Genomic DNA, 14,793 nt, shown 5'->3' with positions numbered 1-14,793 from the left:
ATTTAGTACTTCACTAAAGATTTTCTTTATCATCTAGTAAAAGATTTAAAGCATTGGAAAACAAACCAAAGAGTAACACAAAAGAGAAAACACTTAAATCTTGTTAAAATGAAGCATCGTGCACCTTGGGAGACAGAACTGGCACCACCCTGCATTTAAATACCAAAGATATTTAAGACAGACTGCCTCTCCTGTGGTGCCCACTGGAGTTCAACAGCTGCTCAGATTTGCAGCAGTTTACTGAAACAAGAAAGTGAGAAAGGAAAGAGCACGGATCTCCTATGCTTCATTCACTTTCTAGGAAATTCAAACCCAGAGCCACAGCTCGCGCTCTGTTTATGACAGAAAAATAATGAGAGCCTGTTCCAGTGCTTATACTTGTGTAGTTCAGAAGGCTGTCTGCTTTCACTTTAGGGCCTGGAAAGACCCCAGTGGGTTATCAGTGCAAACATCTTGCTTGGACCGTGCTCTAGGAAGTCTGTGCTCCAGTAGTGCTACCCCTCTGCACCAGCGTGAGAGAAGCACATCTCTCTCTATACCATGAAGAAATAAGGCAGCCAGCTGCACTGCCTCACACCAGGTTGGCACCACATCTTCCAGGGAAGTCAGCACACATTTCAAGACAAATCAAAGTGACCGGAGGGTCAAAGTGATGAGCAGAGTGCTGTGTGAACTGGAGAGCAATAAACCTCCCTGCATTCTTGTTATTACCTGTATTCAAGCTTACATTCAAAGTAGGCTGCATAGGAGTGTCCCACACTGCTTGCAAGTGAAGCCAGGGCTGTGACTGTGACCTTCAGAGCCTGTCCCAGTGCTATCCAGACTCTCGTGCCCTAGTCTATGCATGGAACCATGGTTACCCCATCCCGGTAACAGAATCCTCACTTGCTCTTGCTTAACTTAATGTGGTTAATTAGGTGGCTGCCAGCCCTCTAATTTGTCAAGATCTCTCTGCAGGCTTTTCTGCAATCAAGGGCATCAACAGCTCCTCCCAGTTTCCTGTTGCCTGCAAACTTATTTAGTATACCTTCAAGTCTTGTATCCAAGATATTTATGAAAACATTAGAGATTACACTGGTTAATTAATTTAAGCATTATTTGAAACTGGAGGCATAAGAAGAGCTACTGTAGAAGTCTTACCTTTCAAGAAACCCAACTTTCAAGTTGGGAAGAGTAACCAGCCCAAAGAGGAACAGGGCCCTATGGCTTTCTTTACAAGGAAGCATATACATCACAGCTGATGGCATAGCTTATGAAGCCATCTGGGAAGCTCATTGAGCTCGTGGTAGACTGCACAGACAGCTCAGGGGAGCTCTGACATGCTCATTTTCTTGGTATCAAACTTCTTGCTGCTCAGCAGCTTGCACCACCTGTCCTGCAGCCTGGTGGGATGGCTGGCTTGCTCCAAGACTTGGTTTCATCAAGTACTGAACTCTCCCACCAGCATTAGAAAGGGGTGGCGAGAGCTCAAGGTCAGCTAGAGGTGAAGATTTCAACATCATCAAAATCCAAGACTCACCCATTAGAACGTGTTTATTTGAAAACATGTTAAAATGCCTAACTAAACATCTCAGAGTGAAAGGTTGAGCTTGGTCCCTGCCCACAGTCCATCCCTACTTTGCAGAGCCCTGCTCCTCCACACGGTGGTAGGATGAGGTTCCTCCATTTATTCAATGGCTTCCATGATTTCCATGACAAGAGTCCGTGGTCCGGTCATGATGAGGCTGCTGATGGTCTGATAGTCCAGATGCAAAACATACATGCCATTCACTGAGAAAACAAACTGGCATACCTGCAGGGAGAGGAAGGGCTGGTTACATTCAGCTCATGCCTTCAACAGCAGCTTCTGCTCAGGGCTGACTGCAGCCAGAGGCTGCACTGCCAATAACTGCAAAACCCTGCAAAGCCCAAAGCATCAACACTCTATAAGCTCCACTAATAATCACTGTGCTATAATCACTGTATCATAAAAAAGAGACCAAAGGGATTTAGACTGAACTAATAGAGAGAGAAGATACTCATTTATGAGCAGTGGTTCATTTCACAGATGGAAATGAGGCACAATAATAACATTTAGCAATTTGGTAGCAAATTAGATTAGGTGAGGAGAAACAAACTAGGCTCTGGAGCAAATGAAATGAACTCACACATCTCCTTCCAACCCTGCCTGAAGCAAAAGAGTCACACTCCGCCTCTGAAGAACCCCATTATTTCAAATATCCACGTGGCTGCAGGGTTGTATCAGCTTGTGGAAATTGCTCACTCACTGCTCTTCGTCTTACAGAGTAACTGAAACTCCATTTCTTTCATTCACTCCTAAATCCAGGCTTGCAGCTCTACGCACAAAACGCATTCACGCTTAGATGGTGGGTCTAAAGAAATGTTCAAGATCTCCCTTTCTCACACCTGAGCCAGGAATATTGGGCACTACCTGGGGAGCCAAATCAAGTCATCAGTCTGAGGTTATTCTGCTCTCATGCACATGGGAAAGAGTTCCATGCAGAACCACGTTGTTAACAGCAGACAAACACAACCAGAGCACTGATTCCACCTCTGCTGCAGGAGGTGGAATTACCGTGGGGGATGTGTTCAGCCTGAAAGGCTCCAACAGGACACAAATCCTGCCCCGTGTCACTGTGAGCAGAGTACCTTCATGCCCGCAGCAGCAGCGGGTCCTCCTGGGTCCACAGCCTGGATGTGACACGGTCTGCCTCCTCGGACCACAAAGCCCCAGCCCACAGCATCCCCCACGATCTGCAAGCAGAACAAAAGGACTTAGAACAAAGGAATGGGCTGGATAGAAGGGATGCTGCAATTCCTACTGATGCACGAGCTCTGCTTGCGATCCTAATTTCCACCTAGCGTGGGAGAGAAGACAAAAAGACCTTCACTCTTTGTTTCCAGTTGCATTAGCAATAGTTGTCATTACTTTGTGGTTTTCTCAGTCTCTCAGATAAAATGAGAACATCCTTGGGCACCAGGAAACTTTCCATATCAGTTAAATACTTCTGCCACCTCCATGCACAACAGTTGGAGACTGCTCTTGCAAATATTGGTTTCAAGGGCAGTCTTTGTTTCTCTTTTTAATCCTGGAGGTTATTTTCATTCACCTGTGCCAGTGTCTCTCACAGTATCCTTGGCAATGACACATCCCTTCTGTTTTCCCCATTTCCTCCTCCATGTTCAGCCATGGGTAAAGATTGACTTCATTTTTCCACTCTGCGTTTGTGGAAGGTTTCTGAACACGTATCACCTGAAAACTCAGCACATAGGGGTCTTGGCTCTCCTGGACTGTTCATTTCTCTTATGCCAACATGAAGTTCAGTGCAGGGCGTGCACCAAGAGCACACCAAGCATTTCTAAAACACAGGGACACTGTGCCTTGATGCAGAATTTGCAGGATAGGAGCAGCCACTCCTAACCTTTCCCATTCTGATCTCAGTTTGTCAAAGCAGTTTGCCCTAACACTGCAGCCATATGATATGACTATAGGAGAAAAGGAATTCTCAAAGGACTTTGCACATTAGCCATATAAATAAATAACAGCAAGTGCACAGCGAAGCAGAATGCAATGAGCCATGAAAGGCCCCAGCTGGCAGAGTTGAAGGGCAGGGCAAGAGCGTTCAGGAGGAGAACGAGTGGCACATCTTCATGCATGCCACACCAACCAGCTGCTTTCTTTTCCTCATTCTTTCCCTCCAATTTCTGCAGCATAGTTAACTTGGGGATCAGATCCAAACCCACCTGAGTCAAACCAGCATAGCGAGAGAGTCTGAAATAGCCAAGCATGACAGGATCCTCAGGGCAAGAACTGTCCTGTGACATTCACAGCCCCCAGCCCAGGCAGGGCTGTCTTAATGTGGTCCTACAGCTCTAGAAATAAGGTGAAAAGCAAAAGCTCCAAACTAAGGAGCTTATTTTACTCATGACAGAAAGCCCATCATAATAAAGGAAGAACAGCCCTTGAATGTTCCCTCTTCAATTCTACTCCATCAGAAGCTGACAGAGCATATTAATATATCTTCTCTGCAACAGGAAATCAGAAGCTGAATAAAGCAGTGCAAAGGTGACATCTCTGTGACACACAGGATGAGTGTCAAAATCCCAGCTGCCACAAGACCTGATTGAATCTACAGTTTGTGTGGAGCTGGTGATACAAAAATTGGATTTCTCCTGTCTAGGAAACATTTTCTTTCCTGGATATTCCTCTGATATATATTAAATTAAAGCGGAGGCCACAGCGGTCACTGCTACTTTCAGCAACAAGGACATGTGAAGACACTGACCCGCTGAGACACACCATGATGGAGCTGGGATGGGGTGACATGCAATCAAAGTTTCAGTGCTGAGAGGTCAGAGCAGCAAAATGTGATCAAAGCAGAAAGTGATCAAAGAGAGCTCAGTGCCATCAGAGCAGTGACACCACTCATGATGGTCACTTACAGTTAGTGTCTTCTTGACGTAGGGGGCCCCAGGGGACAGGAGCTCTTCATTGGTGACGGGTCTCTTTAGCACTAAGGCAGAAGGTGACAGATCCGATCAGAATTGAGGGTTTCCTACACTGAAGCACATAATAAGGCAGCTCATGCCCAAGGGAACAGTTGTGTCCTGTGTAGCAAAAAGGACAGTGCAGGAGCCCAGACCTGATTTGGGGTTGCACTCAGCCACAGGAGGGAAAACCAGAGTAGGAGTAATGCTGAAGTAGGGGTTGGAGTTTCCAGCGAGGGAAGTGATGCTGCTCCTCCGAACTGCTGAGACAACTTTGATCTCCTTGTTGGGCTGGACTGCAAAAATCAGAAGTAACAGTTACCCACAGAAGGAACAGATCAGTTTAGTAAACTTCCCACGGCAGCCTGACCCACATCTGGAAGATGTGCATGCACCAAATACAGCATTTGAGTTTAGGCAGAATAAAACTAGCCTTACAGAAGGACCAAGAGCCGAGCTGATGAGTTGTTTCCTGGAATGGGGAACTGTGATAGAGACTGCCACTGTACCATGACATCCACCAGCACACAGGACATGTGGCTACTTCATTAGATGTCTGGAGGAGCACCCTATGGTATATGCTGGAGCTACACCTCAGCCCTCAGATGCTCTGGCAGCATAAGCCTCGGCTTCACACCCTTCAAGTATGCAGAGACAGTTACCAGAGAGAAAGCTGGTGTTGCCTGGCTCTGGGTTGAGCTTGCGGAGGCAGAAGGGGCTGTCGGGGCTCTCAGACAGAGCACGGGAGGAATTCTCACTGAGCAGCTCGGTGAGACGTCGCCGCCGTCGGAAGTTGATCCAGAACTGGTAGAGAATGTCAGAGTCCAGGAAGTGGTGCCTGTTGGAGACTGGAGAGGACAAGGGGGGAAGGAGAGGCTGAGATAGTGTGAAAGATGCGTAGCAAACATACCAAGCTATCTGGATGAATTGCTTTTAATGCTTCTGCATTATATGTTAGGGTTTTTTTCTGAGTGTCGGAGAATGCTTTGTGCAAAGAAGGAAGAACAGCAGGGCCACCTCTCCAGGAGATGCCATCTCCCACCAGTACACCACCGAGCCCCAGGAGCTCAGAGGGCTCCCTGTCTCACAGATGGAAAGCTGAAGCCCTGTAGGTGGGTGTGACCTGCAGCCCAGCTGAGCACAGCACCCTCACAACCAGCCCTGGAAACTCAGGGTGGGGCTCAGCCCTGCAGCCCAGGTCTTTGAAGGACCGCAGAGCGACAGCTCAGATTGCAGCTCAAAGCCTCTGTGGGCAGTGGATTGCTCTGGCTTCAAAGGTCACCGGCTCCAAACATAGCACTAAAAGGCCCCGTTGCTATCCCTAAGTGGGCACTTGACCAGCACTTGTTGCATGCCATGAATGGGGATTTGTTCTTGGCATGACAGCTATGCTCATCGCTCGCTTCCCTTCCTCTCACCGTGCTGAATGATCCCGTGCTCCAGCAGCGCCTGGCCCAGCTCCACCGCTTCCCTCCGGCTCTCTGCTTCTCCCTCCTGCACCAGCCACTCCACCATCTCGCAGCCCAGGAACGCCCGCTGGTACTTCACCGAGTTCTCCTCCCTCACCTTCAGGATGGAGCCCTCCACGCTCACCAGCCTGGCAGAGGTGGGACAAGCGCCCGTGATGCCACGCAGCCCGAAGCAAGGATGAGAAGAGTGGGCAAAGCCAAATCATCACTGCCTGCGAGCGGTGGGAAGGGAGGGCGAAAGGCACAGCTGCATTTACAGGTTTGTAAATCTTCATCCCAGCAGCGGGAGCAGATGCAGAGGAATCAGTTCGGCTGCAACCTCAGCTAAAGGCTACAGTGGAAAGCTAAGCAAGCAACCGAATGCGTGCCCAAATAACAGCTGGTCCAGATGGATGGGGAAGGTGTGCTGTGGTAAGCCCATGTTCATTCTGTGGCGTGGCGGAGCTGAACGCAGTGCCTCCACGAGAGGGTGCAGCAGCCTCAGCTGTAAGAATCTCGATGCTCTCCCATCCACTGCTGAGCAAAAGCAAAGTGAAAGCAATGCAGAAGGCACGGTGAAGTAGAAATCATGCCTGTATGAAGGACAGAAATCACACCTGTCCAAAGGACATCCCTGTGCATCCCTGGAGGTGTGTGTTCAAGGCCACGATGAATGGGGCCTTGGGCAGTGTGATCTGGTGCCTGATTTGGTGGCTGGCCCATGGCAGAGGGTTGGAACTGGATGATCTTTGGGGTCCCTTTAGTCCAGCCATTCTATGGCTCAGGATCACGGAGCAGAAAGGCCTTGCTGGCCTTGTACCTGCTGGTTTTGCTGGGACACAAGTTCTAGCAGAGCTGATGTGTGTGATTGATGACCCCACTCACCACTGCTGCTCTATCAGGGAAGAAAAAGCTCTGAGGATGTTAAATTGGTTCCCAAAGTTTTCGGGCCAATCAACTTCTCACTGCTGTAGAGTGGAGAGACAGGACACCACATACCACAACCATCAACACTTGTTAGGTGACACTGTGCTTGTGGGGTAACTTAGGAGTTAGGAAGCTTGCTGGGAGTCTGTGGGAGTGCTCCACTGATGGGCTTGGAAGGGGAGCAGGTATGGAGAAGGTGCATCAAAGCACGCGTTAGTTCAGAGCCCAGCTCCTCTCCAAGAAAGAGCATTTCCCAGGGTTGCAGCATACAGAATAGAAAGAGACGAGTTTGCTGTAGTTCCAGCCATGAAGCAGCACAGTGAGCACAGCTGGCAGACCCGAGGCCCTGGGAAGGGACTCACGCACTTCTCGTAAAGGCTCTGTCCTCGCATGAACACCTTCACATCCTTGCTGAGGGGGAAGGTCCCGTCGTCCTTGCGGAAGCGGTACAGCAGCTTGGCGTCCTTGTAGTCAGAGTGCTCGTCACAAACTGGAAGGAGGAAAGAAGGAGGTCAGTGTATGTGGGACAGCAGCGCTGCACACAGGCTCAGCAGTGCGTTATCCTTAGCTTCTGCTATGGGAAACGTGCTGTGTCCCTCGCTATGCCTCTCGGACCACGCTGCTGAGCCAGCATCTGAGCCCTCTGTCCCCAAATCGGACCTGCGCAGCTTCTGGGAGAGGTCAGCCCTATGGGAAAGCCCTTGGGACAGACTGACTTCAAGTTTACGCTCTGACCCGGTCACTAAGAATGGGAATTTTGCCATGTGCAAGCAGACTTGGAGGAGAATGAAAACAACTCGACATCACTGCCTCCAAAACTCCACCAAATCATCTCCATCCCTGCCAAAAATACTTGTGAATTACAATGTGTAATGACATAATGAGAAACTTTTCCCTACTATCTTGTGCCAATTCACTTGTATGGCAAGCAGACCTCAAGAGAGAGTTTTTCCTGCAGTTAGGTGCATACAACTGGGATAAAAACCCCAGCTTGATATTTACGTTGGGGATGAGAGTGGTTTATAAAGGCATGGTTATTAAATGCCTGCAACATTCAGAAGGAAAATACTGGGGATGCTGTTTTGGGATGAATTTGGCTGGAAGAGAGGACTGTACAATTACTTGACTGAAATCAAATGAAAATAAAGTGAAATATTATGGTCCAGTCTTCAAATAAGTCAGCCTTGTAAATATGATTTGAATAAAATTTAAAAGACATAAGATATTTCTTTTTTAGAACTCTACCATTTGTTCTTCTGAGTAATGTTTCGTTCTCCTTTTGTTGACAAACTCAAGGCTAAAACCTGTCAGAGCATCTTGAGTTCAGAACTTCTCCTGAGCAGTTGTGTTGGTGGGAAACAAGGGCACCAAAGCCTGAGACTCACCAGGCAGAAGGCAGGGTGAGGTGGTTGTTTTAGAAGAGAAAGCTTGGATCCTCTTCACTGAAAGGAGCGGTGATTCAGATAGCATTGCATGGGGTGATAGTTGGGAAATAAGCACACAGCCTTGACAGACAGCACCCATAAGAATCATACAGAATCATAGAATCATAATTAAAAAGGCCTGGGTTAAAAAAGACCACAGTCATCATCTCATTTCAACCCCCTGCTATGTGCAGGGTCACCAGCTACCAGACCAGGCTGCCCAGAGCCACATCCAGCCTGGCCTTGAATGCCTCCAGGGATGGGGCATCCACAACCTCCTTGGGCAACCTGTTCCAGTGCTTCACCAACCTCTGTGTGAAAACATTTTGCTACACGGAGGCCAATTTCAGTGCATTTCCAGCACGTAGTTGAGCAGCAGCTCGAAGCATATCAGCCCTTTAAAGGCAGCACAGACTATCTGCATGGAATAATTATGGTCTTTGTGGATCCCGGGGGAGAGGAGGGCAAACAGTATAGGCGGTCAACTGCAAGGCATTCAGCAGACAGTCCCATTTCCATAGGACCAACAACAACTAATGGTCCCACAAGAAGCTGGAAAACCTGCTTGTGTGTTCTGCAGGAGCAGGAGGGACGTGCCCACGATAAGCAATCAAACCAGCTCTGGCAGCCACGTCTGCACAGGTTTAGCCAACTAATGGGCTTATTGGAAATTGTTGGCTGGAGAGATGGAAAAATAATCAGTCTGAAATGTTAATGGTTAACAGTGAACTCGCTGCTTCAGTGCTATGCTTTTGTGATAAATCACAGCAGCAGAGCTGATTTTGATTCAGGGCAGCTTAATGCAAAGGACATGAAACCCAGCAAGGAGCAGATGGCAACAGAGCGCGCCGCAATGGTTGGAGGCAGCTTGTGCTGATCGCTGCAGAAGAGAGGGCAGAATTCTGTGACTGTCATCTGCTTCTGTCTCCTTGGCTCCAACCAGATGGCCACCATGTCCCAAAGACCTGGGTACAGGTTTGTAAGAAATAGCAGCCAAGGGTGGCAGCTCAGCCCCCAAAACTGCCCACCAAGGGCAATATAAAGATGCTGTTTTATTCTTTTGGTAGCAGAAGAAAAATCTAAAAATCCAAAACCAAAAACATTTTGGCCCAATGCCCTAAGATCTCTTTGGAAAACCTTATTTAAGATATATCTGAAAAAATCTTCACCGCAACTGAAAGCATTTTCATTAAAGGACCTCTGCACTTGCTTGTCCAAGCAGAAGATGCACTGCCAAAGGCAGGGGCAGGGCAGAGGGAAGCAGCCCCAGCTGTGGCTGAACATCTGCGCATCTTCCCGAGTGCTTGGCTGAAGGCTGAACATAGAGCCCAGCTGCAAGGATGTGCCTCTGCTAGGCACAAGCAGTGACATCCCCTGGGGATGCACAGAGAATGCCACACACCATGGTGGATGATGTAGTGGTCCATCAGCTTCTGCATCAGGCGGATGCCCGTCTCTCGATCTGGGGCTTCCTTGTGGTCAATCAACCAGTCCGTGAGCTCCTTCGCCACAAAGCAGTTGGGATAAGTTCGGAGGTGGTAACGCCTGTCCTTAATGAGCTTCCCATCGTGCAGGCGAAGCCTGGAGAGAGAAATGGGCACAGAGCACAGCTGGCACGGCATGGACATCTCAATTCAATAGCCCAGCCCAGCCTAGGGAATCTACCAATGGGTTGGGACTCCTGGAAAGCACCCAGTGACTTAAAAATTATGTGTAACCTCTTCACTTTTACAAACTGCATCAACACATCCCCAGGAGCCTCTTTTCAGCATCTCCTCTTCTCCCACTCCCATTTTGTGCACTTTGTAATTGTCTGAACCAGACTCGCTTTGAGCCACGCATGACTTTGTGCTCTAAATAAGCCTCTAAAATCAGCTAACCAAAGGATCAAAGTACAGGAAATAATAATTGTACATGTTTCTGTCATCTTGCATGGCTCTGTGCCTAGTTTTCCTTCCCCATGTCTGTGGAAGCAGGAACATCACTGCCTGCAGGACAAGGGCTGGGTGAGAGCACTTGTCCCTTCCAACAAGGACAAATGCCAGGCAGATCTGTGCTCTCCTGTGTTCCTGTACACACTCACCCACAGCACACGTGAGCACACTGATCCGAATCACACACATTAGTTCTAGCTCACCCAGACACAGCACTGCCTTCAGTCCATCAGCAGACCTGGCATTTTCTGGTTCAAACTGGGACAGACTGGGGCAGAGTTGGGCAGAACTACAAGTGTCCTGTCCTGAGTACCCTGATGTTATGGCTCGTCTGCAGCTCTGATGGAAAGATACATAAGAAGGAAGGCTGCTCAGGTGGGCACGGCTTTGGCTTTTCAAAGGACTTTTACAGCCAATGAAGCCACAGAGCACAGAGAACTTCTGTGTCCCAGCCAAAGCCAACGCAGCCTGGCAGGAACCTGACCAGGAGACAAATTCCTGCCCTGTAGTCTTTGCTGTTCCCAGAACATCAACCCTGGAAAGTGCCCAGTGCATACAGCAGACTCAGAGAGATGTTAAATTAATATCTTCTCTGTAACTCCAGGACATTTCTGCTTTCCAGTTATTCATTTCAGCTTACAGTTTTGTCCCAGGCTGGTATATTTTACAAAGGCATTAATCACAGCAGCATTTCTTTAATTCCTCAACTCCTTTTGTTCTTTTTGAAGAAGTTCTGTGTAGAGCACAGCATACGTGGTGTAGCCTGTTGGACAATAGCTTTAGGTACCGTACAAGAAACAATAAACCCACTGACATCTATTGGATAATAATGGATTATCCTCCAATATAGGATTAATCGGGGTCTCAAAAGTATTAAGATAAAACCTCCGCCGAATGGAAATGTAGTAAGCGATGGCTGCAATTAGTGCTTGGGCTACTTCAGGCCAACGCAGTTCTTAGCAGGTATAGGTCCAGATGTTCTGGTAACCCCCAAAGAAACACACCAGGATGTGACAGAGAGAGAAAGAAAGCAATGCAACTAATGAAACCCAATGTACCATGCAGAGCCAGCTCCTGGCCTCCTTCAAACACTGAGCTCTGCGTCACCATTTTTCTCTCCTTACCAGGAAGATTCATTCCCACAAGTAACCAACAGACATTCTGCATATTGATTTTACCTGAAGAGAACAGCTTACCCTACTGCAGGCAGTTGCCTGCTATTTTTACAATTTTGAGCTCTTTTTCCTTCCATTATTTTACCGTGCACCCTCCAAAGCAATCACAGCTGGACAGCAGCCACCACAAGCAGAGAGGCTCCTTCTCCCCACCCAGACAGCATCCCCCAGTGCCAGGAGTGATGAGCAGGCCTTTCTGATACCTTTATTTCCTTAGGAACCAACAAGTGGGATGCCACTCTAGAGGGATGTTTGTTGAAGATAGGAACTGTTTAAGCAAGAGCCATCCATTGCTGTTAAGAGTTTGCAGAAGTCTACAAGGACCACATGTGTTTTTTTTTTAATATACACACACACACACATCTTGACACTTAATGGCACAGACCATAATCACACGAGGCAGTCTAAAGCAATCTATCACCATATTGGGACAACAAAGCCAGTGAAACGATGACTGTTTCATAATCACGCTTCAAAATAAAAAAAGAAATGTTAAGGAAGAGTGTGTAATGCAATATTACGACTCTTCTACACACCAAAACCTTTCCCATGTACATATTGCTAATTCAAAAGGACAAAAAAATAAAATGCTTGCTGGAACATGACAATCAGCTGTTGTGAAACACTCCTAGTCTGGCACACCAGCTCTTTGCTAGCACATGCTCTTGCTTTGGATGGGCTGCATTGGGGAACCAACTTGTTTCTTTGTCAAGGTCACTAAGAAGACATCCTCATTCATCTCATTCATTTTGCTTAACCTTGCTGAAAGGCAACAGCTTCCTCTTGTTGGAAAAGGGGCTGAGTTTCCTGCATGGCAGCTGGACAGCTGGACCTTGGAGCTTCCCATAATGGTGGAGCTCTCAAGGATTTGAGCACAAGGCTGCATTCCCACAGTGATTAAATACAAATGAATGACCCTGAAGGTACATCATCCAAATGATCTTTTCCTATCTTTAAAGGAAGATGAAAAATCATAAAGCTGAGTGCTCAGTGAATTGAAGCAACAGTGACAAAAGCATCTGTGCTAAATAGCTGCTGGAGATGAACACTGATGCAAAACAACTGCTGCAAAACTCAGCTCACTGCTCTCCCGTGTCTGCAAGAGCACAAAGGCTTTAGGAAGGGGAGAACTCTGGATGCACAAGGCAGCCCACCCAAAGCAGTATGAGATGCAGTCTTATTTTCCCTTTTCTATTTAAAAGCACAAATAGGAAAACAGGACTTAAATCTCAAGCAGTTCCAGCAAGAACAGCTATACATTCCAGCCTTCTCTTTCACCGGTGCTAAACAACGGAGCAGTAGGCTTCCTAAGATCATTCTGATCATGTAGTGTGATCTGAATATCAGCCCAGAGAAGCTCCCCAGGGACCACCACATCAGGTACCCACAATTCCAAACAGAGATACAAACCAGGACACATTCAGCCCTGCACCTCAAAGCAAGCCCAGTGCATCAAAATCTTCACACTCTGCTTAACAGCCTTACAATCTGAGCATCCAAATAAAAGCACTCACCTGGACAGCATCTGAAAGCACAGTTCTGTTCTTTGTAGGAGAAAACCTTCCTTCTCTGCTTTCTTTTTGAGTTTACGTGAGTTTACTAAGAATATTTCCTTTCTCAGAGTGATTAATGCAGCTTAGCAGAGTTAGTGGTGAACATCTGGTTTACCTGACAGTAATGAATCCCCAAACTGCACCCAAGGACCTGTCTGTACTTGAGAAACCCAGGTTGCAGAGGAACGTGAATTCAAAGAAAAGTAGCTGCTCCAGATCACTTCTGTGCAGATCAGCCATTGGTTGCAATTAGGAGTGACTAACTGGGCCTCTCTTACAGAATGCCACCCAACAACACTCAACACTCAGTGAAACTGCAGCGACTCACACCAGATTTTACAACTGAAACATAAAGACCAACAGCAGAAGATGCAAGGAATGCCTGACACAGCAGCCCTGCAAACACAGCAGTGACTGCAGTGGAAATTAATACTTCCATCTTTCTGAGGACAGGCTCGAGACCCAAACTCCTCTCCCACTGATTTCTTTGGGATGTGTTTGTTCCCTGACATCTCCAAGAAGCATTTCCTCACCCCTCACTTGTGCAGCTATTTCTGGCTGGGAAATGAGTCCTGACACTGAACAGACTTCATGCTGCAGCCAAAACAAACCGAGAGGGATTTGCAAACTTGCTGGCAAGCCAAAGAACCATAAAGACAGAGCAAAGGTTTGTTTGGCTGGATACAATAGTGAGGAGGAGGCAGGGCAGGAAGCAGAGAACAGGGAAAACAAATGGTTGAGATTTTCTGTAGATGCAAGAGCTGATCAAGTCTTACTGAGCGTGTGTGGGAGAAGGGTACAAGGCTGTCTTACACAGCACCTTGATTCCTTCTCCTTGGGTAAGCAGAGAAGCACAGTGCATTTAGTTCTGCTCAGTCCTTCCCTCAGACAAGGTCATCCAGCTCCCTGCCTCAGTTTCCCCATCACTACTGACCCAACCGACCTTGGGAAGATCACATCACTGCCTCCACTCTAATTGCCAGGCTGAAGAGTCCCCCAAGCACAGGCAAAGGACTCAAGCACTCAGTGCAGTGCTCAGCCATCCCTCATTCCCCTTCCAGTTAGCTGAGCTTGGTGGAACCCAGCTCTCCACCTTCCTCCCCAGCAGCAATTTGCAGCCTTTCTGTGCAGGGAATAAGCTCCCACCCCAACCCAAAGCAGAAGGATGCAGCTGCGTCATGCCGTACCATGAGCAAACAATTGCATGCCTCCATCCCTGAGCACTCCAGGACTTTTTGCTGACATTTCACCTATCACCTGCAAAGCACAAGTGAAGAGCAATGCAGCCGTGCTGGAAAAAGGCCACCTGCTTCTCTCTAACATGGAGCAGGAGTGCTTGGAGAGAGCAGCTCTGGGGCATGAAGCAGCTGAGGCTGCCCAGCTCTGCTCCTCACAGCGCTGTGTTTGCAAAACAGCATGAGTTTGCCAGCACTGTGCTCCTGGGTGCAGCGGCCCCAGCTCTTCACTGAAGGCCACATCATTGCCCTTGCACGCTCACTCTTTGCAATTTTAACAGACAGCTCAGTTATTTTACTTTCTCTCTGCATACTTAGCCCCTTTTTTTGGCTATAGAACCCATTTAAACCTCAGTCACCCCGGAAGAGTACAGCATTGAAAATACAAATGTGAATATACCTGCCCTGCCCACGGCATGGAAAAAGCCATAACTTTGTGTCTCTGGGTTATTGAAACAAAGCAACCCACCCTTAGATCTGATGCTGCTCTTCCCTGTAAGAAAGTTAAGCTCAATGTTTGAGCCTCGTTTGCAACATGAATTGTGAATGGTGTGAAGGTTTGATGCAGCCCATCCCTGGCAGCAGCTCTCTCCCGTTCGCTACCAAAAA

At 47.8% G+C, this 14,793-nt stretch overlaps 1 protein-coding gene across 1 annotated transcript; it reads right to left on the bottom strand.

Annotated features, from left to right (window-relative positions):
- Positions 1 to 475: 475 nt before the first annotated feature.
- Positions 476 to 11,683, bottom strand: LOC100548925 (DEP domain-containing mTOR-interacting protein-like). The gene is made up of 8 exons (XM_010722405.3): positions 9,690 to 11,683; positions 7,230 to 7,353; positions 5,907 to 6,085; positions 5,151 to 5,336; positions 4,644 to 4,784; positions 4,444 to 4,514; positions 2,650 to 2,754; positions 476 to 1,792 (listed from the first exon to the last, which is right to left on the bottom strand). The coding sequence occupies exons 1-8, from the start codon at positions 9,913 to 9,915 to the stop codon at positions 1,667 to 1,669; spliced, it is 1,158 nt and encodes a 385-aa protein (XP_010720707.1). The 5' UTR covers positions 9,916 to 11,683; the 3' UTR covers positions 476 to 1,666.
- Positions 11,684 to 14,793: the final 3,110 nt, after the last annotated feature.

This window comes from Meleagris gallopavo, chromosome 22, assembly GCF_000146605.3.
Source record: "Meleagris gallopavo isolate NT-WF06-2002-E0010 breed Aviagen turkey brand Nicholas breeding stock chromosome 22, Turkey_5.1, whole genome shotgun sequence".
Classification (NCBI taxonomy): Eukaryota; Metazoa; Chordata; class Aves; order Galliformes; family Phasianidae; genus Meleagris; species Meleagris gallopavo.
Note: the sequence above shows the minus strand (reverse complement) of the source record. Positions and strands in the feature narration are given on the sequence as shown.

Excerpts from the sequence above, each read along its gene's own strand:
- LOC100548925 (XM_010722405.3), bottom strand. The coding sequence starts at position 9,915 with ATGTCCATGCCGTGCCAGCTGTGCTCTGTGCCCATTTCTCTCTCCAGG. Across the intron at positions 2,755-4,443 it reads ACGTCAAGAAGACACTAACT|ATCGTGGGGGATGCTGTGGG; the intron begins GTAAGTGACCAT and ends TTCTGCTTGCAG. Across the intron at positions 1,793-2,649 it reads CTGCTGCTGCGGGCATGAAG|GTATGCCAGTTTGTTTTCTC; the intron begins GTACTCTGCTCA and ends CTCTCCCTGCAG.